At 68.2% G+C, this 26,036-nt stretch overlaps 1 protein-coding gene across 5 annotated transcripts; it reads left to right on the top strand.

Moving 5' to 3' along the window:
* The first annotated feature begins 2,177 nt into the window (after window positions 1-2,177).
* On the top strand, window positions 2,178-26,036 carry FGFR1 (fibroblast growth factor receptor 1). 5 transcript variants are annotated; one of them, XM_064497854.1, is made up of 18 exons: window positions 2,178-2,254; window positions 8,548-8,759; window positions 14,581-14,844; window positions 15,908-15,991; window positions 16,110-16,285; window positions 17,008-17,131; window positions 17,885-18,075; window positions 19,066-19,210; window positions 20,423-20,619; window positions 21,094-21,239; window positions 21,332-21,453; window positions 21,552-21,662; window positions 21,783-21,973; window positions 22,072-22,194; window positions 22,390-22,460; window positions 23,108-23,245; window positions 23,734-23,839; window positions 23,922-26,036. In XM_064497854.1, the coding sequence occupies exons 1-18, from the start codon at window positions 2,193-2,195 to the stop codon at window positions 24,096-24,098; spliced, it is 2,640 nt and encodes an 879-aa protein (XP_064353924.1). In that variant the 5' UTR covers window positions 2,178-2,192; the 3' UTR covers window positions 24,099-26,036. The 5 variants fall into 5 exon arrangements, with proteins under 5 accessions (XP_064353924.1, XP_064353922.1, XP_064353923.1 ...); XM_064497852.1 differs by having other exon boundaries at window positions 20,423-20,626; window positions 21,095-21,239; XM_064497853.1 differs by lacking the exon at window positions 19,066-19,210 and adding an exon at window positions 18,393-18,543.

The raw sequence follows: 26,036 nt of genomic DNA, 5'->3' as shown, positions 1-26,036 counted from the left end.
CGGCTCCCTTATCCCGGCCCTGGATGGATCTTGTCCGTGTGAGCAAGCTGCCCTGGGATCCCGCGATGCCCGTGGGATTTCTAGTGGGATCTGTGAAACCAGCGCAAAGCTCTGGACGGGCACTTTAAAGCTGTCGGAGCCTATTCCCAGTTTATCTTAACCCTGTTCCTGATTAATTGTAGTCAAACAAGCCCAGGCCCATGCGAAAACCGCATCTGCATCGTCTCCAACGTGTGTCGGCAACGTAGAGGCCGGTGAGGAAGAGCGCGGCCGTCCCCTGCCCGAGCCCTCGAGCGCGGGGCGGGCTGGGCCCCCCTGAGCCGGGTCGGTGCCGCTGGCCCCGAGCAGCCCCGGCGAGCAGCGGGCCTCTCCCCGCCACCCGGGAGACCTGCTCATACTGCCCTCGTGCCACCAGACGGTGACAGCTCGCGTCACTGCTGCGCCGAGCCCCGACGCCGAGGCCGGGGAGGCAGCGAACCCTTGAGCGCCGGGGGATTCTTGTCGTCGCGTTGTGCCGACTCCGAGCACCGTAAAGGCCCAAGAAGTTTGGTCTTCTGCTGGTCTTTCTGTTTTGCCGATGCGGCCGAGCAGAAAGCCAGCCCCAAGGACAAGAGCAGCAGGGGTGCGTGCCCTTCCCCTCCCCGTCACGGGGCCGTGTTACGGCCGCAGTCCCGGCAGAGCCGCTTCAGGGCCGGCGTTATTAAGCCTGGCACAAAAGCACAGCGGGAGCAAGGAGCCGCTGTGCCCGGCAGCCCCCAGCCCGGCTGCCCAGAGCTCTCCCGGGTCCCCGTGCGGCAAACCTGGCCCCAGACAGCGGTCCCTACGGCTAAGCATGGAGCAGATGGTTCCTGGTCGTCCAGGGGGTGAGGGGAGACGCGAGCAGGGCTGGGGCTGGGGTCTCTGCTCGGGGCAGCTGGTCCCTCCTGCAGAACTGAGCCCAGCCCGCTTCACCTGCCTGCACATAGGAAGATGCTCCGCTCGCCAGGCCGGCCCTCTCCGGGCAGCGATACCTTCTTCCCCTTCCCTGCTCCTGCCTGCCCTCCCTGCCCGGGCGCTGCACCCTTCCCCGGTCTCCTCCCGGGAAGAGACCCCCTGTCCGGCAAACGGGAAAAGGCAGAGAGGAAAACGCTGCACTGCAACCAGAGCTAGCAGCCAGCGCGCCTGCCGCCCAGGGGCTGCAGCGAGGGGGGACCCGCGAGCGGCGAGACGCCGGGGCTGTGCGCGGGCAGCGTCCGGAGAGCCTGCCCGGGCAAGCCGCGCATCACGGGGCGTCGGGGAACGGCGCGTCTGACCCCGCGCCGCCGGCTCTGTTAGACGCTCTTCCCGTGCCCAGCGTGCCGGGGAAAGAGCATCCCAGCAGGCAGGTTACCTTCCCTTTCCTCTCCCCGTCCACACATCCGTCATCCCAGAAAAAAACCACTCAACAGGTCTTGGCACAGCGATCTGAACAGTTGCCTGAACCAGCAAGAGGCCGCTCCTGAAGACGGATGCCCAGCATTTGGTTCAAATATAGCTGCGGTGATTGACAGGGCTAATTCAGTCTGTCCTCTTCCCTGTTATAACTTAATCACTTGCACATTGCCTCATGCAGGTCTTTCACTGCAGCCGGAGACGTCTTCATCCCGACCTACCCTGACTTTGAATGTGGCTCGGGTTCACCCCTCCGTCCATGCTTCCCGCATGAAGGTCAACCCTCGGCACGGTCGGCATCACGCTGCGCAAGCCTGGCTGCGGGGCAGCTCGCCCGACCGGCAGAAGCGGGGCCTGGGGAGGCCGCAGCGTCTAGAGCACGCGGGAGAGAGGCTGGAGGCCTGACCGGCCGGCACACGCACCGCCCGGGCGCGCAGGGGCCTTCCGGGGCGCTTCGCACGCGTCCGTGCTCCGGACCTCGGCAGAGAGCTGCCCCGCAGGGAAGGAGCAGGCGCTCCAGCAGCGGGAGCTCCTGGACGGCTCCCGGGAGGCAGCTGGGTCTGGCAACGCTCTACGGAGCTGCCGGCAGAAAGCGGGTGCCCGGGGCCTGGCTGTGCGGCAGGGCCGGGCTGGGGGCTCGGGCTTCCCCGGCGTGCCGCCCGCCCCGGCGTGCCCGTCTCTGGTCAGCGGAGGCCTCGCCAGGCGGCCGGTGCCGTGGGGCGAGGGCTCTGCCCCCCCGGACGGCGGGGCTCCCGGTCGCCGCTCCCCAGCGCGCAGCAGCGATGAGCCGGAGAGGCGACGAGCGCCGACGGACGCGTCCCGCGGCGGAGGGGCCGGGCGCCCCGTACGCACAGCCCGGACGGTTCGGGGGGAAGCGGCCCGCAAAGCCCGGCGGCGGCCCGAGGCCCCGGGGAGGGGCGCCCGCGAGGGGGGAGAGGGGGTCGGCGGCGACTACAAGCCCCAGCAGGCCGCTGAGGAGGAGGAGGAGGGCTGGGGAGGAAGGCGGAGGGCAGCGCGGAGGAGGAGCCGGGAGGAGGCGGCGGTGCGCTGCGGGAGCGGCTCAGTCCGGCGGCGGCGGGCGCGCGGCGGGGACGCGGCGGCGGCGGCGGCGGCGGCAGCGGCGGCGGCGCCCGTCGGGTCGGGGCGGGTCGGGGCGGCCGCGCCTCCGGGAGCGCCTGGGGCCGGCGCCGTCATGGGGCGGCCGCAGTGAGCGCGGCGCCGGCGGGGCTGCGCCTTCGCCCCGGCCGGGGACCCTCCATTGTTCGGGAGCGGCGGGCACCGCGCCGCCGCCGCCCCGCGGGGCTCCGGTGAGTACCGCGGCCGCCGCTCGACGGGGCCCGGCTCGCGGGCGTCGGGGGTCCGCGGGCACCGGGGGGCTCCGGCTCGCGGGCACCGGGGCTTCTCGGGCACCGGGGGGCTCCGATTTGCGGACATCGGGGGTCCGCGGGCATCGGGGGGCTGCGATTTGCGGACATCGGGGGTCCGCGGGCACCGGGGGGCTGCGATTTGCGGGCACCGGGGGGCTCCGATTTGCCGGTATCGGGGCTTCACAGGCACCGGGGGGCTCCGGTTCGCGGGCATCGGAGTTTGGCGGGCACCGGGGGCTCCTTTTTCCACCCCCGGGGGGGCTCCGGTTCGCGGGCATCGGAGCTCGGCGGGCAGCGGGGGCTGCGGTTCGCAGGGGCTCCGCGGCTGGGCGGCGCTTCCGAGCCGCGCCGGGCCGGTGCCCTTGGGCCGGAGCTGCGCCCGGGAAGCTCCCCGCGGCCCCGGCGCCCCCCCGAGCGGGCCGGGAGCTCCCCGAGGCCGCCGACGGGCCGGGGGCTCCGCGGGACCCGGCCCTGGGCTCGGTGGTTTGTTTCCGAAGTTGCTGCCTGGCCGTTGTGTGCGGAGAGAAGTTCGGAAACGGGAGCCTCAAGGCTTCCAGAAGGGGATGGATGAGGAGCCGGCGCTCGCTGGGTTTTGTTTTGTTCGAGTCTCCTAGTGTTGGGGCATTCTGGCGGTAACTGGGGATCGAGATGCCGGAACAGCAGATCCTCGGATTTTGTATTTCCTTTGTGTTGCAAGTTGCCCGTGGGGAGATGAGGGGATTCTGCGTCTGCCTTTTCTCGAAACTCTGCCAGGATCGCTGAGTCGTTCGTGCTCGTACATGGCGAGCGCTGAGTGCGGCGTGGTGCCTGATGGCGTGCGCGATATTTGTGCTATCTGCTGGGACGACGTGCATGGCTAGCCGGGGCCGTGTTGGGTTTCAGGGGGCATTTTTGGTTGTGGTATTTGTAATTTTTGCTGTTTTGGTGAGTTGAGGGCAAGCTCCAATCAGAGGCAGCGTCCCTTATGTAACAGCCAGCCCAGCTGAGAACACGAGTTGCGGATCCATTTGTAACGCGTTCAGGTTACACAGGGAGCGTGGGGCCGCGCTGCGCTTTCCCTCCTCCGCCTCGGTTGCTGAACAACTGCCCCCGTCGCAGCGCTACGGCTGAGCGGCGCGCGGCTCCTTCCGGGGAAGGGTCCGGCCCCGAAGCGCGGCTCACCCCACCGCTCGCGTTAATGAAACGCGGAGCCTTGGAAGCTGCTAATCTTCCCGTCCGGAGGAGAGTGGAGCTGGGAGTTGCTTGCAGGCTGGAGCAGGCAGGAGCAGCGGCTTGCCGTGCCGGGGGACGGCGTGGCAGCGAGGAGCCGCATGGGCTCGCGTGGGGGGGGCACAGGGCGCAGGGACCCCGCCGAGCCCGGCCGGGGCTGCGGGGTCGGGAGCGCGGCCCCTGCACGCCGCCCTGGCTAGCAGCCATTTTCCCCCCACACCAGCGCTTCCTTCCTTAATCTCGGTGGTGGCTGCCATGCACTGTTGCCTTTTCCTCGTGGTGTCCAGGGAGAATTAAAATAAATCGGGACGGTCCCTGCCCCGGCAGGGCGAAGGCAGGAGCGGGGCCCTTCCCGGCGTTGCAAAGGCAGCCTGCGCACGCAGGGGTCGGCGCCTGCCGTGGCCGCGCCGGCTGCTCCAGCCATGCTGGGAAGGAGCCCACGGTGCTTCCAGGTGCAAACTGGAGCTGCTCCTTGGTTACTGATCTGCCGAGAGCTGTAACCTGCCCTGGGAGCTGTTCTGGCTCCAGCGCAGCAGGTTTCACCCGGTGCTCCGGCTCTGCAAGCCCTGGCTGCGGGAAAGGGCCGCTCGGCTGGGGCTGCCTCGCGATGCCCGTCCAGCCCCGGCAGTCCCCCTCGCTCCTCAGCTTCTCAGCAGCCTTTGGAGACCTTCTGCTCCTGGAGCTGAAGGCAAAAGCAAACAGTGGGGGAAACGTTTGCTGGAGGAATGTGTGTCCCTCCTCTCCCAGCAGATTTCCTTGGAGGAGCTGACTGTAGCAAGCCCCCATCCGGCTCCCTCTCCGGGTGCTTAACAGGCCTTTGCCTCCTCCGGAGATTGGCAGACGGTGGCTGCATCCCACCGTCCCTCTCTGGGACGTCCCGGGCTGGTCGCCAGACGGAGCGCCCAGCAGCCCTGCTGAGGTTTTTGGGTGCTGATGGATGTTCTGCCGATCTGAAAACCCAGCCTTGGGGTAGGGATCCCTGGAGTTGAGGTTGCTTCTGAGCTGGAGCTGGTTTTGCAGAGAGCTGAGGACAAGGCTGGGCCTCCCCCCGTCCTCCCTGCCCCGCGGCCAGGCTCCCCGGTCACTCCGTGGGGTGCACGCAGACAGCGTGCAGCGAGCCCTCTGCTCGGGACGGTCCCGGTAGCTGCAAGGCCTTGCCCCAGGCTCTGACAAGCGGCATGGAAGGGTTAACGCTGTATGTATGCCGCACAGTTGGATATTTATTTTTCCAAGCATGTGTCTGCTTTAAGCATTATAATTTTTCCCTATAGTTACATTTGCAGTTGTGTTTGCTCTTTATTTCAGCAAATACTCGGTTCCTGACCCGAGCCGTAGGCTGGGGCAGGGAGGTGTGGGCAAGGGCAAGGCTGGTCTCCTTCGACTTGCCCAAGAAGTTTGTCTTTGGCCTGTCCTTCTTCTGCGAGGGCGCTCGGAGGGCTGCTTGCGTTGAGCTGCCGGGAGAAATGCAGTGTCCTTTCCGCTGTATTTTGAGTATATATGCCTGGCAGATGCGGGGTCTTGGGGACCAGCTCTGCTCCGAGCCTGACGCGGTGCCGTGGTCCCGGCAACTCGCCTGCTTAGGCCAGACCCGGCTTCCAGCAGCACCAGCTCCCGAAGCCTCTCGGCTGCTCCCGGCGGGCCGAGACCGGGGCTCTCCCGCGGGACGCAGCAGCCACCGGGACCCCGGGGACGCGGCCTGCACCGTGCTCCCCGCCCGGGCGTCGCGGCCAAGCAGCCCTGGCCCGGTGCCGGCGTTTGGCACCGCCGGTGCATTCACGGGGCATGAGCCGGCGGCGGAAGGGGCTCCCCCGGCACACTCAGCCCGCAGGCACGGCCCCCCCGCGCAGAGGAGCCCTCCCACGCCGCCAGCTCAGCCCCGGGGCTGGAGCCAGCCGAGCCGCCCCCGGCCGCGGCCTCGGAGAGGGGATCGGGCGCGGGACGTCGGCTCAGCGCGAGCGGGGCCGTCCGGCAGCGTGGTCGCCGATGCGGCAAGCGGGGTGCTCGCGTACGGCGGGCGCGCGGGGGGAGAGGGCGTGCGGGTGCGCGCGTGGGCGTTCTCGTCCGTGTGCCTAAATAGCTCCGTGGGTGTAATTGGGCCGGTTGTAATTGCAGTCTCAGCAGACAGGTCTCGGAGGGGCAGTCAGCCACGGTTCCTCTCCCGCCGCTTCCATTTTTAGTGGTTTAAATCCTCCCCTGAGCAGTAATTGCAGGGTGCCGGTGCCCCGCGGGAGCGCGACGGTGCCCCGCGCGGCCCCTGCCCGGACGGAGCCGCAGCGTCCCGGGCCAGGGCTGCACGTCCCCATCCCCTGCCCGTCCGCTTTCCGCAGGGCCGGAGCTGCTGTCGCCCCTCTGCTGCCCGGGGAAGCCGAGCGTCGGCCGGGCGCTTTCTGCATCTTTGCAGGCTTCTCCCTGCCTCGCTCGCGGCCGTGGGGCCGCTCGGCGCTGCCCCGGCGCAGGGCTTCGCCGCGCTTCGAGCCAGCCCTGACTCATCCTCCAGGAACCGCTGGCGGCACCGTTCCCCCCCCCTCCCCCCCGGCGGCGTGGGCCAGGCGTGGGGCGGCCGCGCCGCATTAGGGCATGTTCCGGGGAGCATGTGCAGTCGATAAACAAAACCGCAGAAAATAATTTCCAGAAATACCCAAGACTTTTCCGCGGAGAATTCCGCCTCCCCCTCCCAAGCCCCGATAAATTATTAAGTCAATGACTATTGCAAAGCGCGCTGCCTGGCGCCTCCGAGCGCCGGCGTTTGGCTGCCGGGCGCCGCTCTCCCTGCCCGGCTTCCCGGTTTCTCCCTGCCCGTTTTCCCGGTTCCCACGCCCGAGTGCTGGGCGGCTGCTCGGGGGGCCGTGGCGCCGCGTGGCCCCGCTCCCGCGGGCGGGATGAGTGGCGGGTTGTTAGTCACCGCGGCGGTTACTCACCGCTGCTGGCAGCACGCGCTCGGCACGGATGCGGTGGGGCGGGAGGAGGTGCGGGCTCCCCCGCGGTCGGGGCTCCGCGGCGCGGCACGGCGCGGAGGGTCTGCTTCGGAGGGGGGACGTTTGAACCCGGGACGTCGGCGCAGCGAGGGCGGCAGCACAGGCACGGCGGTACCCGGCGCTGGGGCGGGAGGCTGCGGGCACGACGCCGGCCTGTCCCCGCCCCGCTCCGTGCATCGCTCCGAGCGGCTGCCCGGGCCGCTGGTGCCGGTCCGCGGGTCGGCAGGGCCCCGGTCCGAGCCGGCGCGGCCGCGCGCGGGTTATGCAACTAGCTGGCGCGGGTCCCGCGAGCCGGCTCCGCGGCCGGGCCCGGGGGGACAATTAGCTGCCGCCAGTGTCAGGACCTCGACCGGAGGCTTCCGCGAAGCGGCAGATGTGTGGCGGAGGGTGGAGCGCGGCGACCTGCTTAAACCCCTGCGGAAAGCAGCCGGCCGGGACGGCTGAGCGGGGCCGCGCTCCGGCTCCAGCCGCTCCCCAGAGCGAGTCTTGGCAGCGCTTCCCGCGCCGCGCGGGGAGCGGGACGGGGCCGAGCGGGGTCTCCGGTGGGAAGGGCACCCGGGGCAGGAGCCGTCCCGCCTGGAGGGCGCGTCCCGGGGCGCCCGCTGCGACCGCGCTGCCCTCGGCGGGACGAGAGCCCGTCGCAAAATTGGCCGCGGGAGCCGGGGGATTCTCCCTGCGCAGCCGCTCCGCAAGCAGCTGTCGGTGCAAGGAGATCTGCTGCACATGCGAGCGGCGGCCGCGGAGCCCCGCTAACCCCTTCGGTGCCGGCCGAGGCCCCAGCGCCGGCCGTGGGGTCCACGGGGCTGGGGCGCGCGGGGGATGCGCCCCGGGGACGGGCACAGAGGTTTCGGCAGGTTTTCCTCCATCTCGCAAGCTGCCCGGAGCAGAGGTGTTTGCAGCCGCAGATGCTGGGAAAACGAGGAGGAGACGGCGCGGATGCTCGCGGGTGGCGTGCCTCCGGGCGTGCTTCCGCAGCGCAGGGGCGGCCCCGTTTCCAGCGCCGGGCAGAAGCAGCTCTCCTGTCCCCAAAACTCTTCGAGGTTGGAAGATTGCCCCAGTTTTGCATCTGAGAAAAGCTCTGCCCCACCATGGAAAGCCAGCTTGGGTCAAGTCGGGTGTTTTTCTTCAAAAATTTTACAGCATTTTCATCATTATTAAAATTCCCCTTTTTAGTGCAAACGAAGTGTAGGAAGAGGGAGACAGCAGAGCAGAACCCCCCAGGTTTCTAGATGGCTTTTGAAAATTTCTCTCCCGGGAATTTTGCTTAACTTGATTCTGCTCTGCCAGCAGCCTTAGCCCTCAGCACACCAGCGTTTTCTGCAGAAACCCCAGCGCTGGGCTGCCCCGGGGGCGCGGGACGCCCCTCGCTCGGTGGGCTGGCGGGCAGAGCGCGCTGCCGGGGATGCGAGCAGAGCCCGACCGCAGGGCCGCGCGCGGGACGGCAGCTTTGGCCATCGCGGCTCGTCCGGTTGCAGGAGTGCCGCGGGGTCGCGCATCGCCGCTCGCGGGGGCCGGGGCGGCGGGACGCGGGGACGCGGGGACGCGGGACGCGGGGGCCCTGCCCTCACTCTGCTCTCCCGCCGCAGGTCGGAGGGGCTGGCGGCCCGGAGCAGCGCCCAGCAGCGCCCCGGCCGCCCGGCGAGCCCGGGGCCCCCATGGAGCCGGAGCGGCGGAGCCCAGTCGCCGAGCAGTAGCCGCGCAAGTGGGATGTTTACCTGGCGGTGCCTCATCCTCTGGGCTGTGCTGGTCACAGCCACGCTGTCGGCGGCGAGGCCGGCCCCGACCCTGCCCGAGCAAGGTAAGCGACCGCCGCGCGGGAGCTGCCGCGGGACCACGGGCGATGCCCAGCCGCTGCTCGGGGCGCCCGCGACCGCTGGGGCAGGAGGTGCCTCTGTCCCACCCCTCTTCCTCCGCGTTTCTCTTTGGGGCCGGGGCGTTTGGTGTCGCCTGCGCCTTGCGAAAGGAGAGCGGGCGCGCGGGCACGTCTGTCCGCGGGAGCATGTGGTGTCCAGCAGCTGCCCGGCGTCTTGGCGTTCGCTGCCTGGCGCTGGTGGGAACGTGGTGAGTATTCGCTGCTGAAAGCAGCTCCAGAAACGTGAGCACGCATCCAGCATCGCCTGTGGGCACTTTAAATCAGGGGGAAAATTGCAACAAAACCCAACGTCCTCCGTTTGGAGAAGGAAACAAACCGCCCTCTTGTTTCCCTTGGGCGGAGGTAGAGCGTGTGCCTTCAGCCAGCTGCCCCCGCTGCCGGAGCCCGGGCAGAGCCCGTGCGGCACGGGAAGGCGACGATGGGGCACCGGCGTGGTCCCTGTGCATCCCCCCGCATCCCCCGTGCATCCCTGCCGGGCCGGGGCTGTGCTCGGAGCGGCAGGAGCCCTGGGCGCGGACACGGAGCGGCCCGGCGGGGCTGCGGGCTGCGATGCCGCCCGGCACAGAGCATCCCGCCCGGGCAAGCTTCTCCGAGACTTTCCGTGGGCACGCTCGCTCCCTGCTTTTGTAAATAGTGCGGCTGACGGGGATAAACATGTTTTTCTCAGGAGATTGCTCCTCCCGGGGAGGTTTCCGGCGGGGCTCGGGGCACAGCGCCCTGCGGGAGTGGAGCAGCCAGCGCGGGGCCGCGGCCGGTCCGGGGCCCCGGAGCTGTGCGGGAGCTCACCGGGACAGAGGGGATGCTGTGATCCGCCTCAGCCCGCCGTGGCGGGAGGAGAGCCATCCCTGCCGAGCGCTGGGGGGCAAAGGAGGGCTCTGGGGGCTTAATGCGCCCGCCCGTGGCCCCAGGCACCTTGGGAGCAGCAGCAGGCAGTGGCAGGTGATGCCACTGCATCCCTGGGGGACCCGGGGGCTTTGGGGACACCATGGCAGGACATCGTCCCCAGGGGCTTTGGGGACACCACGGCAGGACTGCATCTCTGCAGGGGCCCCGGGGGCTTTGGGGACACCACGGCAGGACCTCGTCCCCAGGGAACCCAGGGGCTTTGGGGACACCATGGCAGGACTTTGTCCCTGCGAGAGCTGGGGGCTTTGGGGACACCATGGCAGGACCACGTCCCCGTGGGACCCGGGGGCTTTGGGGGCTTTGGGGACACCGCAGCAGACCCGGTGCTGCCTCCCCGCGCGCCGCAGCGGCGCTTCCCGGGCCCCGCCGGCACGGTCCGGAGGGCAGCGGCGGGGACGCGCGGGTCCCCCTCCGCGGCGGAGGCAGCAGCTTTCGCGGACTTTGTTCTCCCCGTTTATGGGGTTTCAGTTTACTCCTGGTTTTGAGGCGGCTAAGCCGCCGTCCCAGGGAGCGCGTAATCCCCGGGCTCACGCGGCGGGCGGCCCCCGGCTCGGCCGCGCGGGAGGGAGGATCGCGGCCCGCCGGCCCGCCCCCTCCTCGTGGCAGGGAGGGGGCCCAGACGCCGCCTTTGTCAGCGCCTCGCTGCTGCGATTGCAAAATCTGCAGCGGATAAAATATTAATGGGCACTTACTGTATTTTATAGTTACCTAAATTTGGAGGTGGTAAAAAAATCCAGTTGAGGGGAAAAGCCAAGAAATTTCCATGTGCAGCCTGCCGTCGCCCCGCCGCACAAAGGCAGCCTTTGTCCGCGGGCGCACGGGGACCTGCCGAAAACTGCAGAGGGTTTTTTTCCCCCCCTCTCCTCGTCCGCCGTTGTCCTCTCCCGGGGCTGGGGCATTTCCAGGCTCCTCGCCGCTGCGCTCGGGGGCCCGGGGCCGGGTTCGCGGGGGGCCGGGGCCGCCCCATTGCTCAGCCCCCCCCAGTCCCCTGTGTGGAGGCAGCCGGGAGGCCGCCTGTCCTCGGCACCGCACCGTCCTCGGCACCGCACCGTCCTCGGCACCGCACCGTCCTCGGCATCGCGCCGCTTCCCTCCCTCCCGGCGTCGTTCCCTGCCTCCCGCCTTCCCGCTCAGATGCTGTCACTGCAGCCCTTAACGGAGGGGGAAAAGAAGAACTGCGGGTGTTTGGGAACGCAGCAGCGCTGCGCGGGGCTGGCGCAGGTCCCAGCCGGGACCGGGACCGGGACCGGGACCGGGGCGCCCCGGGGGAGCGGTGCGGTGCCGGAGCTGCTGCCCCGCCGTCTCCTCTCCGCGGCAGAGGGCCGAGCGAGGCCGGGCTGCTGCCACGCGTCCCGGGGGAGCGGCACGGATTTATGCCGGCAGCTTCGCTAACTGCCAGCCCGCCTGGTAATTAAATGCTGCTTCATTTCGTGCACAGCCTGGGAAAGCAGGAGGCCCCGGGGAAGCGCGTGAATCCCCCTCTCCCGGCGAGGACGCGTCCCCGAGGGGAAGGCACCAGCGGTGGCTGTTCCGGCAGCCGCCCTCCTCCGGCCCCGGCCCCGCGCGGGGTGCAAGGCCGCCGTGTCCGCGGGCCGTTCCCAGCGGAGCAGCCTGCTTTGGTTGGTGTTGGCCCGGCTCTGGGAAGGCGCAGGCGGATTTTCCCAGGCGGAGCGGGAATGCGGCCTCCCTTGCACCCCCGGCTGCTCTGGCGCTTGGTGCCCGGCTCTCCCTGCCCGGAGCCGCCTGTGCCGGCGCCTGGCTCGGCCCGGCCTGGCCTTTCCCAGCCGGAGCGTGCCGGGATGCAGGGCGGCAGCTGCAGAGCTGCCGTGGGGATGCTGGCGCGGTGCAGGGAACCGCGGTGCAGGGAGCTGTGGTGCCCTCGGCACGGCCTGGCGATGGGCAGGCAACGGCCGTGCAGCCGCGATCCAGCGGGATGCTCCAGCGGGATGCTCCAGCGGGATGCTTCAGTGGAGTTCTCTGACGGGATGCTCCAGCGGGATGCTCCGGTGGGATGCCCCAGCAGGATGCTTCAGTGGGATTCTCTGGCGGGGTGCTCCGGCGGGGTGCTTTGGTGGGGTGCTCCGGCGGGATGCTCCGGCGGCGGGGAGCAGCCCCGGCCGCCCCAGCACGCCCACAGGCAGCAGAGGGGGGAAAGCAGGGAGAGAAACTCTTTAAATAAGAAAGCAGCCAGTGCGCACGTCCCGGTAAGCGCTTCCTGTTGGGATTAGCAGAGCTGTTGGGCATGTGTGTGCTCTTTCTTCAGGAAATACCTTCAGTAAGCCCTGGTGGGGTTTCCCGGGCAACCGGCGGGAGGACCTGCTGATCTCAGCCATTCAGCCTTTATTGTTCCCTGCGCCGCTTTGTTGGCTGCTTTATTGCAATCACTCTGGCAAACACAGCAGTTTGCACTGTTTTGTTAGGGCTGAATGCAGAATTTCTACATTCTGATGGCTGGGTCTGGCGTGGGGCCATTTGCATGCAAAATCCTGGAAAAAAAAAAGGTGGGAGGGGGGAGCGGGGCTGCATTGAGAGCCCGGCTGAATGCGGCAGGGCTAAAGGTTAATCTGTGCTGCCGGGCTCCCTAAACGCGGCTCCCGGGCTGCCCGGCCCGGCCGCGCGGAGCCCGTGACAGTTATAGGGACCTGGTGACACTCACCATCTGCCTCCCGCTCGCCAGACCGCACTCAGTTTTCAGCTCCATTTCAAAGCTGGAATAAAGTAATAAAACCGCTGCAGGCTGCTCTGGCCGCTCCATCGCGCCCCTGCTCCTGGGCCGGTCTCGAGGCGCGTTCGCGGGGCTGCGGCTGCCCCTCGCCGCCCCGGCCGGCCGGTCCCGGAGGCACCCGGGTCCCATGGCCGCAGCAGGGCTGATCGGGCTCCGCCGCGCTCACTGTTCGGTGCCGGTTTGGGTTTCACGGCCGCGTTTGTCGCTCGCCAACCTTGCTGTGCTTGGGAAGGAGGCGCAGGGGCAGGAAGAGGAGGACGCGGTGCCACTGAGCCCGGCGGCGTTCAGCAACGCGGACGGACGGACGGACCCCATCGGCGCTGCTGGAAGCTCCCGCGCTGGGGGGCTGCGCGGGAGGAAAACGGGAAGCAGAGTCGGAGAGGCGGGATTCTCCCCCCGCTACCCAAAGGACTCCTCCAGTGCTCGTCTTCCATCTTGAAACGCTGTCACCATCTCGCTGGCAGAGCCGAGGCGCTGGCTGTGCTCGTCCAGCGGTGGAGGCAGCGCCGAGTCCTTCCCAACAAGCTGTTTCCATTTAAGTCTCAAGTGAAAGAAAAAAGCACAACTCTTGAGCTCTTCTTAGATGTTTTTCCCCCCTGGAGCTTCTCCTATGTACAAGAGAAGGGGCCAAAAGCCGAAGCGCAGGTCCCGGTTGGTAAGCTGGAGCTGAGCGCTGGGTCTGTCACTTTAGGCAAGGTGCAGCGCTGGCGGCACGCGGGGCTGCTCCGCTGCTGCGGGACGGGGACCGGCACCGCGACGGCCAGGGCAGGGGCACCGGCACGGCAACCGTCCGGCCCCGCTGCCGTCACCCGGGGGTCTGACCGCCCGCGTGGGATCATTTTGGAGGTTTTGGGGTTGTTCATTGCACTGAGTCGTGGCATTTGGAGCATGCTGGCTGAAGCGCTGATTTAAGGGAGAATATGGACAGTTGAAGCTGACACAAGTGTCTGCAAAGGATGGTCCGTCTGCTCCCGCGCTCGCGGGCACCGCGGCTGGGTGCCGGGGACCCTTGCCGGCAGGAGCAAGCCGCCGGGAACGGCCGGCGGGGCGGAGGCACGGCCGCTGGCTGGAGAGCCGCGAGGCCCTGGCGATGCTTCGGACACGCAGCGCTTGCTTGGAGGAAAGTGCGCGGCCTCGGCGCTGGTGCAGAGCACGCGGGACGCGGGAGCAACGCGCACCCAACGCCAGGAGCCTCCGCGCCAGCTTGAGCCCTTCCCCGGGCCAGCAAACAGGAGCAGATGGGTTCAAGCCTGGATCCTTCCCCGCGCTGGCACCGGGCGTCCTCCCGAGCAGTAGCTGGCGAGCAGCTCTGCCCCGGCGCGGGCGGCAGAGGACGGCCCCGGAGCACCGAGTCGCTCGAACGCGCCCGGACACCGGGCAGCAGCTCGGGGAGCCCCGGGGCAGAGAAAGGACCTTTGTGCGGCGAACACAAGTGTGCGGCGGGAGCAGCTGCGGCCCCGTCCCCGGAGAGCGGGCAGTGCTGCGGCGGCCCGCGGGCACCTGTCGCGGGGTCTCCCGTGGGATGGCCCTTCCCGGCGTCTCCCCTCCAGCCCCGGCCCCACGGACCGTCCTCGGCGGCTGCCCCGTGGCAGTGCCGCCCACCGCGCCTCACACTGCCTTTTTCTCCCTTTCTCCCCCAAATCCACCTTGCTTTTTTTCAAAAAAACAAACTTTGCCAAAGTGCATTCCTCCTCTGAGCAAGCGGCCAAGCAGCGCTTAGGGAAAGGCCGAAGGGCGCATGACTAGTTTATAACTCCCTGGCTAACGACCGCGGCGGCGAAGCGCTTAATCCTGCCGTGCTGCTTGTGAGCTCTGCGCCTCGCTCCCCGCGCCGCGAGCTGCCGGGCTGTGCCGCTCCGCTTCCCCGGCCGGCCGGGCTCTGCTCCGCTGCCTGCCCACTGCGGGGCCCATCCCGGCATCCCGGTGCCCCAGCATCCCGGTACCCCAGCATCCCGGTACCCCGGCATCCCGGTACCCCAGCCTCCCGGCCCCGAGAGTCCCAGCAGCGCATGTCGCCTCATTAACAGAGCCCCGCGCCGCCGCCGCCGCCGTTCGCAGCATGGTTTCCTGCGGCCGCTATGTCCTTTCTCCTTCTCTCTCTCTCCTAACTCTCCAGTTCTGCCCAAAGCGCAAATCGAAGTGGAGGCCTATTCAGCCCACCCGGGGGACCTCCTCCAGTTGCGCTGCCGGCTGAGGGATGACGTCCAGAGCATCAACTGGGTGCGAGACGGGGTCCAGCTGGCGGAGAACAACCGGACGCGCATTACCGGGGAGGAGGTAGAGGTCAGGGACGCTGTGCCCGAGGACTCGGGGCTCTATGCCTGCATGACCAACAGCCCCTCGGGAAGCGAGACCACCTACTTCTCCGTGAACGTCTCAGGTTCGTAGCGGTCCTGGGCACACGGGGAAGGGGCAGCCCCGGCGCCCGGCTGCGGAGCAGGACGCAGAAGCCCTCTGCATGCGTGTGCGCACCTTTGCATGCTCGTCGGCACGCGTACTGGCCACGGGCGGCTGTGCCGCGGCGGCGCGGTGAGTTTGGGTGCTCGCGGAGCATCCCCGCCGGCGGCTGCGCTCGCGCGGGCGGGCGTCCTGGGGCACGCCGGCTCCCCGGAGCAGTCACCGACGCGGCGCCGCGACCTTCCCCGCTGCAGCGTCTGGGTTGCATCGTGCCCGCCGGCTCTCCGGGGCGCGGGGTCCCCGTGGGCACCCCCGGCGAGGGACCGGCACGCGGTGCGTCGCCTCCACCTTGCAGAAGGGCAGCAGCTGCTGCGATCCCGGCTGGCCCGCGGCTCCGGCCAGCCGGCGGTGGGACGTGCGGGTGCTGTCTGGCACCTTCGCCTCCCGCGTCTTCCCCGTCCAGCAAACCCGTACGATACCTTTCCGCTGCCGGCTGCCACCGCAGTGGCACACGCGTGGCGATAGCCGGGTGATCTGCAGGGGCTGCAAGAGTCAGCGTGTGTTGGGCTGGAGCCCAGGTTCACTTCGGCGCTTTCAAAGCACAGGGCTAGAAAAGCAAATGCTTCGCGTTGGGCGGCATCAGCTGAGGCTTGGGGACGTCTCCGTGCCCGCAGCATCGGCTGCCGCGGGTGGATCGGTGTCAGCAGCAGCGGCGTAGGAGAGGGCGCTTGGGAAGGGGGCGAACGGCCCCCCGTCTCCGTGGGGGCGAGCGGGGCGGCAGCAGGCTCTGCCGCAACGGCTGGGCCAGCCCGCGTGCCGGCAGCGCTCACCGAGGCCGTGCCGCGACAGCGCCGTGGACAAGGGAGCCGCGGGCAGGAGCCTCTGCTGCGCCTGGGTGCAGGTGGCACCGCGTGTCCCACTGGCTCCCAGGGCGTCACATTCCCGCGCCATGGGACGGATCCGTGCCGGTGCTCCTGGGTCCCGGCCGGGAGGCGGGGACGGGCTCCCTGCCGCAGACGTTACCCCCACTGTCCCCTCTCCTGCAGACGCACTGCCCTCCGCGGAGGATGACGACGACGAAGACGACTCCTCCTCGGAGGAGAAGGAGGCGGATAACACCAAGCCGAACCGTACGTGAGAGATGCTGCCCCATCTCCCCCCCGGCCGCATCCTGCCCCCTCCCTGCCGGAGCCGCGTGCGGGTGCAGCCCGGCCGGTGCCGCGCTGAGCCCCCGCTCCGGCTCCCCAGAGGCCGTAGCTCCCTACTGGACCTATCCCGAGAAGATGGAGAAGAAGCTCCACGCCGTCCCCGCGGCCAAAACGGTGAAGTTCAAGTGCCCGTCGGGCGGGACGCCCAACCCCACGCTGCGCTGGCTCAAGAACGGCAAGGAGTTCAAGCCCGACCACCGCATCGGCGGCTACAAGGTAACGGCAGGGACCCTCGCCGCGGTGCCCTGTGGGGGCCGGGGGGCCATGCCACCATCCGGGGTGCCCGCAGCTGCCGGGGTGCTCGCTCTGGGCAGAGCCGGCTCTCGGCAAGCCCCTTGCAAGGAGCCAGCACGGGGGGCTCGCCCTGGGGCTGCACGGCCAGGAGGAGGAGGAGGAGGAGGAGGAGGAGGAGGAGGAGTGGGAATGGGCTCTGCAGCTTCAGAGGCACCGAGGCACCTGCTCGCCCCAGCCCCAGGCCACGGCGGGGGCCGATGGCCCCTCCGACATTCCTGCTGCAAGAGACCCACGGCGCTGACCTGCTTCTGGGGCATGTTTGCACCAGCCGCAGCCTTTGGAGGAGGGGGAGGAGGCCGGAGCGAGCCGCTGATCCCCCTTCCCACCCAGCCCTGCCGGCTCGGGGTCCCCGCGGGAGGGCTCGGCGGTGCCGCGGTGCAGCCAGGGAAGATCCTTCCTCCGGGAAGACGCCCGGCCCGTTCCCTCGCTGCCGGGGACGGGTGGCTTTAGCGCTGCTTTACTCGTGCCTTGGGGGACCCGGTGCAGGCGGCCCCGGGAGCAGAGGGCTTGCGGGGGGACGTGTCGCGGGTCGGTGGCACCAGCGGCGCTCCGCCGGGCTGGCCGGGACGGCTGGGGGCAATGGGGCCGCTCCGCCGGGAAGGGGAGCCGGAGCGGAGGGTCACGGGCTCCGCCGCCGCCGCCAGGTCCGCTACGCGACCTGGAGCATCATCATGGACTCCGTGGTGCCGTCCGACAAGGGCAACTACACCTGCATCGTGGAGAACAAGTACGGCAGCATCAACCACACCTACCAGCTGGACGTCGTGGGTGAGAGCCGGGCGCGCGGCGGCGGCTCCCGAAGCCCCGCTGTCCCGGGGCGGGGGGCCGGGGGGCCGGGGGGCCGCGGCCGCGATCGCTAATTGCGGGGGAAATAATTCCGCGGGCCAGACAGAAACTTTTTCTAATCGCCTTATTAGCCATAATTCCCAGCTGGGGAGGCTGGTCTGAGCAGTTCCACATGTGGAGCTGCTCTAAATGCCAGTAAATGAACCATTAAAAATGTGATTTAATTTGATTACACTGAGCAAACTGAAGGGAACAGGCAGCGAGGGGGACAAAGGGGCTGCTCGACGCCGGCGCGGCCCCGGTGTCGGCGGCCGGGGCCCTGGCGAGGGTGTCCCGCCTGCGAGCCCCCAGCCCAGCCCCGCGCGGCCGGGAAGGGCAGGAGCATCCCGGGAGGGGCAGGAGCATCCCAGGAAGGGCAGGAGCATCCCGGGAAGGGCAGGTGCATCCCAGGAAGGGCATGCACATCCCGGGAAGGGCAGGAGCATCCCAGGAAGGACATTAGCATCCTGGGAAGGGCAGGAGCATTCCAGGAAGGGCAGGCGCATCCCAGGAAGGGCAGGAGCATCCCGGGAGGGGCATGCACATCCCGGGAAAGGCAGGCGCATCCCGGGAAGGGCAGGAGCGTCCCGGGAAGGGCAGGCGCATCCCAGGAAGGGCAGGCGCATCCCGGGAAGGGCAGGCGCATCCCGGGAAGCGGAGGGTTTGCAAGGCCGCCCCATGTCTCCCCGGCCCCAGAGCGCTCCCCGCACCGGCCCATCCTCCAGGCCGGGCTCCCGGCCAACAAGACGGTGGCGCTGGGCAGCAACGTGGAGTTCGTGTGCAAGGTGTACAGCGACCCGCAGCCCCACATCCAGTGGCTGAAGCACATCGAGGTGAACGGCAGCAAGATCGGCCCCGACAACCTGCCCTACGTGCAGATCCTGAAGGTAAGAGCCCCCCCGCGGGACCCTCTCCCCCGCCCTGGTGCGTGTCCCCGCCGGCGTGGCCGAACGGGAGCCTCTTCCCCCACCGAGGATGCTCCACGGGGCGAGCCGCGGATATTCCCGCGGAGGCGCCGAGGGCCCCGGGGTTTGGGACCACCCGCCCGCCCGCCCGGGAGCCGGCACGGCCGAGCCCGGCACGGCTGAGCCCCGGTGCTGCCGGCAGTCCTGGCATCGGTGCCGGCAGTCCCGGCATCGGCGCTCCGGGCGCTCGCGATTTCCGACCGCGTCAATGTGACTCCTGTGTTGTTGGTTTGTTCTAGCACTCGGGGATTAATAGCTCTGATGCGGAGGTGCTGACCCTGTATAATGTGACAGAGGCCGAGAGCGGGGAGTATGTTTGTAAGGTTTCCAATTATATTGGCGAGGCCAACCAGTCTGCGTGGCTCACGGTCACCAGACCTCTGGCGAAAGGTAATCGGAAGAACACCCAGGGGGATGTTTCCTCGGACAGCCAGTCCCCAGCGGTGGAGAACAAAAACTCTGGGCTCTCTCGTTTCTGCTGTATTTCTGGTGCAAAAAGCCATGGAAAAATCCTCGGCGTGGCCGGCCGGCTTTCGTGTCCCGCGCTCCCGCCCGGGTGTTGCGCGGCCGGGGCAGTGCCGCGCACCCCTCCCGTCTCCGTCCCCGTGCGCTCTCGTCTCCCGAAACCCGGCCGGCCGGGTCTCTCCGAGGTCCATTTTTCCATGCCGCCCATTGCCAGCATGTTCAGATGGGCAGGAAACTCAGTGTGGTGAAGGGTTTTAACCAGCGTCTCCGTAGGTCCGCCGGGATGAGTGGTCATCCCGAGGGTCTCTTTAACAGGTCTGCAGTGGTCTGTCTGCTCCCCGGGGTCTGGCACAGGAGACTTTGCTCCTCCCTCCTCTCCTCTGGCCTGCTTCCCAGGAGATCTCATGTCTTTTGCTTGTCCGTTTTTGCTTCCATTTTTCCTTCTAGACGGCTGGAGTTAACACAACAGACAAGGAAATGGAAGTGCTTCACTTAAGGAATGTCTCCTTTGAGGATGCTGGGGAGTATACATGTTTGGCGGGTAATTCTATTGGGATCTCCCATCACTCTGCATGGTTGACAGTTCTCGAAGGTATATACTCCTTTTCTGTCCCTTTCCTCCCTCATTTCCGTGTTCGATGACGTATGCATCGCGGTCCGGGAGAGAGCGCTTCCCAGCCTGCGCTGCCCCGGCAGCGCTCGGGCTCCCTCTGCCCTGAAGACTAATGATGGCCTCGCGCACGGCCGCGAGTGCCTGGGGTGCAGGTCCCGCTAGTGGGAGTAGCTGCGGTGCTACGCGGCGCTGGTTTCTCCAGCTGGAGAGGGAGAAGGTGCGCGTCCTCCCACCGTGCACGGCCCCCCCGCCGCAGCCCGGGGGCTCGGCCCGCTCGCTCTCTCCCCGGCCCCGGCGATGCATACGTGGGTGCACCTAACCGGGGCTGCTCTGCTTGCACGGGTGCTCCCACTCCCCTGGGCAAGGCCGGCGTTTCCCCCCTGCCCCGCGCTCGCCCTCCGAAAACCGGGCAGAGGCGGCGAATCCAAGGAGAAAAAACCCGGAGCGCTTTTTTGCATCCGCGCCCCGTTTGCTGCGGGAGGAGCCGGCCTTGCCCCGCGGGACGGCACGTCGCTTCCGCTGCGCCGCCCGGGCACGGCCGCTCGGCCCGTTGATGCTGCGCCGCAGCCATCAGCGCTGCCCCGGGGCGCCCGATAACCGCAGCCGCGGGAAGTTTTGGCCGCTGCTTTCCCGGCAAAAACTTCCCCGTTATCAGGCGCAGCTTTGGCCGCCGCTGCGCTCGCAGGGGCACCGGCACAAAGCCTGGCTCCCGCTCGCACCTCTCTGAGGCTCTGCTCTTCTGGGGGTTGGGGGGGGTGCAATGCTGGGCAGGCGCGCACGCAGCCCCGCGCCGCAGCAGCTCCGGCTGCACCACTGCAGCAGCTCCGGCCGCTCTGCCCCGAGCTCCCGCTGCCGTCGGTGCTGCCTGCAGCCCCGGCTGCCTCTCCTAACGCGCCGGCCCGGGAGCTGCGGCACGGCCGGGCAGGGCGCCGCGGGGCCGGTCGCTGCACCGCGCTGTGCTGCACCGCGCTGCTCCGGGGTCCCGAGCCCGGGTCCTGCCGGCCGCGGCCGCCGCGGCTCCTCTCCCGTCCCGCCGGGGCTCCCGGGCATGGCCCTTCCCGCTGCCCCTGCTCCGCGGCTCGACCCCGGCCCCGCGGCCGCCCGCCCGCCCCGGCGCCCGCCCCGGCGCACACCCGGGCCCCGGCGTCCGGGGGCCCCGCGCCGCGCTAACGCCCCGTGCCGCCGCCCCAGCTATTGAGGACACGCCTGCCATGATGACTTCCCCCCTCTACCTGGAGATCATCATCTACTGCACGGGGGCCTTCCTCATCTCCTGCATGGTCGTCACCGTCATCATCTACAAGATGAAGAGCACCACCAAGAAGACCGACTTCAACAGCCAGCTGGCCGTGCACAAGCTGGCCAAGAGCATCCCGCTGCGCAGACAGGTAACAGAAAGTAGAGAGGGGGTTTGTTTGCACCTACTGCCCCTCCGTGCCGGTGTGCCCGTCCCCGGGGAGCAGCGGCAGCTGGGGGGGGTCGAGGGGTTAGGAGGGACTGGGGGGACCCGGCCATGGAGCGGCGAGCGGGGCAGCCTGCAGAGCCCCTCCTCATCCTCAGCAGGGGACAGGGGACGGGAGGGACTGGGAGGATTTGCAGCAGCGTAACGCTGGAGCGGAAGAGCGTGTTCTGCCCGGCGAGGAGACAGGAGGACTCCCGGGCTGTGCATTTTGTGGCAGCAGCGTGCAGGACGCTGATTACGGATAACGCAGCCCCGGCCCATCGGAAGCAGGGATGCCGAGGCGGCTGCAGACGGCACCGTCCTGCGCCGCGGTGCCGTGGGGGGCCCGTCCGCACCCCGCCACGGCGCCCAGCCCGCCGCGGCCCGAAGGTAACCCACGGCCCCTGCCTCCCCGCTGCAGGTCTCGGCCGACTCCAGCTCCTCCATGAACTCGGGGGTGATGCTGGTCCGGCCCTCGCGGCTCTCCTCCAGCGGCACCCCCATGCTGGCCGGCGTCTCCGAGTACGAGCTCCCCGAAGACCCGCGCTGGGAGCTCCCGCGGGACAGGTGAGGCACCTGGGGGCCCAGCCGCGTCCCGCCTGCCCCCCCCCCCCGGGACCCCCGGCCCCGGCCCTCACGCGGCGTCCTCTCCCCGCCAGGCTGATCCTGGGCAAGCCCCTGGGAGAAGGCTGCTTCGGGCAGGTGGTGCTGGCGGAAGCCATCGGCCTCGACAAGGACAAGCCCAACCGCGTGACCAAAGTGGCGGTGAAGATGCTCAAGTGTGAGTGGCGGCGAGCACCCGGGGCCGGGCGTTCCTGGCGGGACGCGCCGGGCAGGGATGGCCCCCCGTGACCGCTGCGCCCTTCTCCCTTGCTTTAGCCGACGCCACGGAGAAGGACTTGTCCGACCTCATCTCCGAGATGGAGATGATGAAGATGATCGGGAAGCACAAGAACATCATCAACCTGCTGGGAGCCTGCACGCAGGACGGTGAGGGCTGGCGAGCGGGCAGGGGACGTCCTTGCTGCAGGGACACCGGGGTCCCGTGGCAGCGATGGGCCTCGCAGCGGGTGCGCGGTCCCGCTCAGCCCCGCGCCCTCGCGCCCGCAGGCCCGCTCTACGTGATCGTGGAGTACGCGTCCAAGGGCAACCTGCGCGAGTACCTGCAAGCCCGGCGGCCCCCCGGCATGGAGTACTGCTACAACCCCGCCCGTGTCCCCGAGGAGCAGCTCTCCTTCAAGGACCTGGTGTCCTGCGCCTACCAGGTGGCCCGGGGCATGGAGTACCTGGCCTCCAAGAAGGTGAGCGGCTCCGTGGCCGGCCCCTCTCCCCGTCTCGCACTCGGGAATCTGGCATGGTGGCGGGGCGGCAGCCGCTCACGGCCCCGCGCTCTGCTCAGTGCATCCACAGGGACCTGGCGGCCAGGAACGTCCTGGTGACCGAAGACAACGTGATGAAGATCGCCGACTTCGGCCTGGCCCGCGACATCCACCACATAGATTACTACAAGAAGACGACTAACGTGAGTGCCGCGCCGGGGCAGCGGTGGACGCGGGCTCTAGCTGGCGGGGGACAAGGGCGGCGTGGCAGCCCGGCCGTCTCCGAGCACGGGGATGCTCTAGCCCGGGCTGGAAGAGCCGCGAGCACGCAGGAGTCCTCTCCCGGAGCCACACGCTCCTTCTGGCACTGAGCTGATGTGGGACTTTCTTGCACGCAGGGTCGCTTGCCGGTGAAGTGGATGGCACCAGAGGCCTTGTTCGACCGCATCTACACTCACCAGAGCGACGTGTGAGTGCCGGCTGCAGCGCGCGTGCTCCTCGCATGACCTTGCACGCCCGGGAGCTTCCCGAGCACTCGGCCGGATCAGGCCCCGCTGCGGGTGGGAGATGGCAGCCGAAATCGCTGCTGGAAGGGGACGTTCTTGCTTTCCCTCCGGGGCCGCGGCTGCCGTGCAGCTGGGCGTGCTGCTGCGAGGCAGCGACGTGGCTTCGGCACCGCTGCCCTTCTCACCCCCCCAGCGCGGCAGTGCCATTGCTTCTAACCGAAGCAGCGTCCTGCCCCGTTGTACCCCCAGAGCAGCTCTAAACCTGTGCTGCTAAATCCAGTATTGGGGGTATATTCACAAAGGTGAAGTGCACCAGGTGTGATTTGCCCAAACTTAATGGAAATCATTAGAAATCCATTAGTAATGGAAACCATTAGAAAGATTTTGAATCCAGATCATTTGGCAGTGGGGCTTGTCTTCCAGCGTGCCTCAAAGCCGGCAGCCCCAGCCCTGCCCTGCCCCGAGGCTGCCAGCTGGTGCCGGGGCTCGTGCTGGTGCAGCGCGCCGAGAGCCGAGCCTGCCGCCGGCCTCGCCTGGGCCTCCCGGCCGCGGGGACGCTCCGCGTGAGCCCGGGCTCTGCGCAGCCTGACCGGCGCTCGCTCCCGCGCAGGTGGTCCTTCGGCGTGCTGCTGTGGGAGATCTTCACGCTGGGCGGCTCGCCCTACCCCGGCGTGCCGGTCGAGGAGCTCTTCAAGCTGCTCAAGGAAGGCCATCGGATGGACAAGCCCAGCAACTGCACCAACGAGCTGTGAGTGCGGCTGGGGCCGGCTCCCGGGGGGCCGCGCCGCTCCCGGCCCCCGGCTCCCGCGGCAGCGCCCGGCTGCCTCCCCGGCCGCGCACCCCCGGCCGAGAGCGGAGCCAGGTGCATGCTTGGGAGCGTGGCAGATGTTCAGAGTTATTTTCCCAACCGTTCCCGGCCCTGCAAAAATATCAGCTAAATCTGTTTGCAATAATCAGCACCTCCCTTTGTTCCTGCTCGGCAGGAGCGAATCCCAGGATGACCCCGGAGCGGGGACTCGCTTAGCTTTCGGTTGCGTCCTGCTCGTGAAGCAGCCCCGTGTCCTTCCCCGCACGCAGGGCCAGGAGGGAGGGCTGGGGGCGGCCCGTCCCTTCCCCGACGGGGATTAGCGCTAAGTCCGGGAAACAGCAGCTTTGCCGGCCGCGCTCGCGGCCAGGATCGCCGGCTCGCAGCGCCGCGGTCCCGGCCGGCATCTCACGGCCCCTCTCCCGGCCCAGGTACATGATGATGCGGGACTGCTGGCACGCGGTCCCCTCGCAGAGACCCACCTTCAAGCAGCTGGTGGAGGATCTCGACAGGATCGTGGCCATGACCTCCAACCAGGTAGGAGAGCGGCCGGCGGCCGGGGCGGGCGGCGCGGGACCCGGCCCCAGCCTGAGCGCCCGCGCGGGGTTTGTCCCCGCAGGAGTACCTGGATCTCTCCATGCCGCTGGATCAGTATTCCCCCGGCTTCCCGGACACCCGCAGCTCCACCTGCTCCTCGGGAGAGGACTCCGTTTTCTCCCACGACCCCCTCCCGGACGAGCCTTGTCTTCCCAAGTACCCGCCCCAGCACAGCAACGGCGGCCTGAAGCGACACTGAGGGTGCCGCGCGCGGCGGCGGACTGCAGACCCCGGCGCCCCGGCTGCCGGCTGCCGGCACGGTGCTGCCCACGGCCGTGCCGAGCGCGTGCCCGAGGTTCCAAGGACATCACCTAGCATCTCACCTAACCAACCACCTACGTCTCAACCCAGCTTCTCCTGCCGCCTTAGCTGTGAACGCTGCAGCCCAGAGGTTTTGGGTTTGATTTTTGGGTTTTTTAAACTCTCTTCCGTAAAATCCGTGCTTGGATATTTCCACCTGGTTAAACCCAAGTCCTCCTCTTTGGCCGGCGCCGTGCGGGAGAACCAGGCAGCTTCGGGGAGGTGACGCCCGGGCAGGGCAGGCAAAGCTGGGCTCTCGCAGCCCCGTGACTCGCACGCCGACGGCTCGGTAAGCCGGCGCCAGCCCTGCGCGGGGATTTCGGGGCGGCTCGGCGGCTGGTGAGGTTGTGCGAGCCGGGCAGCGCTGGAGGCGTCTCCCGTGCGGGCGGCGCGGGGCCCTGCCGCTCGGGTCCTGCCGCGCGAGGTGGTCTGCGGCGGGTCCCGAGAGCGCGCGAGTGCCGGCACCGATCCGCTTTGCTGACCAAACTCGTGGCACCTGGAAGCGGGAGATGCACCGTACACATCTGCTCAGCACCGACAGCAGAGGCAGCCAGACACACCAGTGCTAAAGCAAGAGTCTCGTGTACATAGCTAAAAGTATGTATAAATATGAATATATATTTACATGTCTTTTTAAAAGGGTTGTTACCAGAGATATACCAGTTTGGTAGTAAGGTACTAGTGGCTGGTAGATATCAGTTGCTATAAAAAAAAAAAGTTCATATATTTTGCTACTTTTGCTGTTTTTATTTTTTTAAATTATGTTCTAAACCTATTTCAGTTTAGGTCCCTCAATAAGAATTGCTGCTGCTGCTTCAGTTTTATATGGGGTTTTATTAAACAATAATAATAATATGTTGATGCCTTTTGGGAATATGTTGTCATTATATAAATGGCCTTTCCCTTAACCTCCCTAACCCCCCTGCGGGCTCTGGTGCTCGGGGCCGAGGGGCCTCTGGCGATGCCCAGATTTGGGCGCTGCCGGGAGCTCCCGGTCCCCGTACCGGCCCGTGGGCCCGCGGCGGCAGGGCGCTGGGGAGCCGGTGCGCCCACAGCGCCAGCGCCAGAGTCGGGACTCTGCCCCGGGGAGAGGAGAAGAGCCCCCTTCCCAGCTGTAGCCATGAGGCTTTTGCTCTTTTTAGGGAAGAGCGGAGAGCCTTGGTGCCTGTGCAGGCGCGTGCAGGCGCGTGCATGCATGTGCATGCATATGCAGGCGTCTGCATGCATGTGCAAGTGTGTGCATGCGTGTGCATGCACGTGCATGCCTGTGCCGGCGTGTGCAGGTCCCTGGCGCTGCCCCGGCTCTGCTCCCAGCGTGGAGCCGCCGCGGCGCCCGGCCCCGCGCAGCCCCGGTGCCTGGCCATGCCCGCGAGTGCCTTAGGGGCGCCGGGCCTGGGGCCGCCCCGCCGCGGTGGGGAGGACGCCTGGTCCCCGGCACCCTCGCCGCCCGGCTCCGCTTTTGCCAAACTTTCCCCGGGCGCCGCTGCTGGAGCCGTTCCCGCAGCGGCGCTCGCTGCGCCCCGAGCCCCGAGCCCTGCCTTTACTGGGAGCAACAAGTGCATTTGGGGGCCCCGGGAGGGCACCGGGCTCTCCCCGGCCGAGGCCGCATCCCGCGCGCCCCGGCCCGCAGTGCCTGACGCGGGAGCAGCCCCGGGGCGCGCGGCTCGGCCGGCGGCGAGCACACCCCTCCCGCTCGTCGCTGGCGCTGACGCTCCGGGGCCAGGACGCTGTTACTTGAAAAGTTTATTTTGCCTTTGTATGGAGAAATATTATTTGTTGTAAACTCTTCTGTAATGAATCTGGAATTCTTGTAATTATTAAAAGACTTTAACCACGA

Source organism: Dromaius novaehollandiae, chromosome 26 (assembly GCF_036370855.1).
Source record: "Dromaius novaehollandiae isolate bDroNov1 chromosome 26, bDroNov1.hap1, whole genome shotgun sequence".
Lineage (NCBI taxonomy): Eukaryota > Metazoa > Chordata > Aves > Casuariiformes > Dromaiidae > Dromaius > Dromaius novaehollandiae.
This window is presented reverse-complemented; position numbering and strand designations above follow the sequence as displayed.

What these genes read in the sequence shown, in the direction of transcription:
- FGFR1 (XM_064497852.1), top strand. Translation starts at nt 2,193, where the DNA reads ATGAGCCGGAGAGGCGACGAGCGCCGACGGACGCGTCCCGCGGCGGAG. An exon ending in ACTACAAGAAGACGACTAAC is followed by an intron (nt 22,195 to 22,389) that starts GTGAGTGCCGCG and finishes TCTTGCACGCAG; the next exon opens with GGTCGCTTGCCGGTGAAGTG. An exon ending in TGGCCATGACCTCCAACCAG is followed by an intron (nt 23,840 to 23,921) that starts GTAGGAGAGCGG and finishes TTGTCCCCGCAG; the next exon opens with GAGTACCTGGATCTCTCCAT.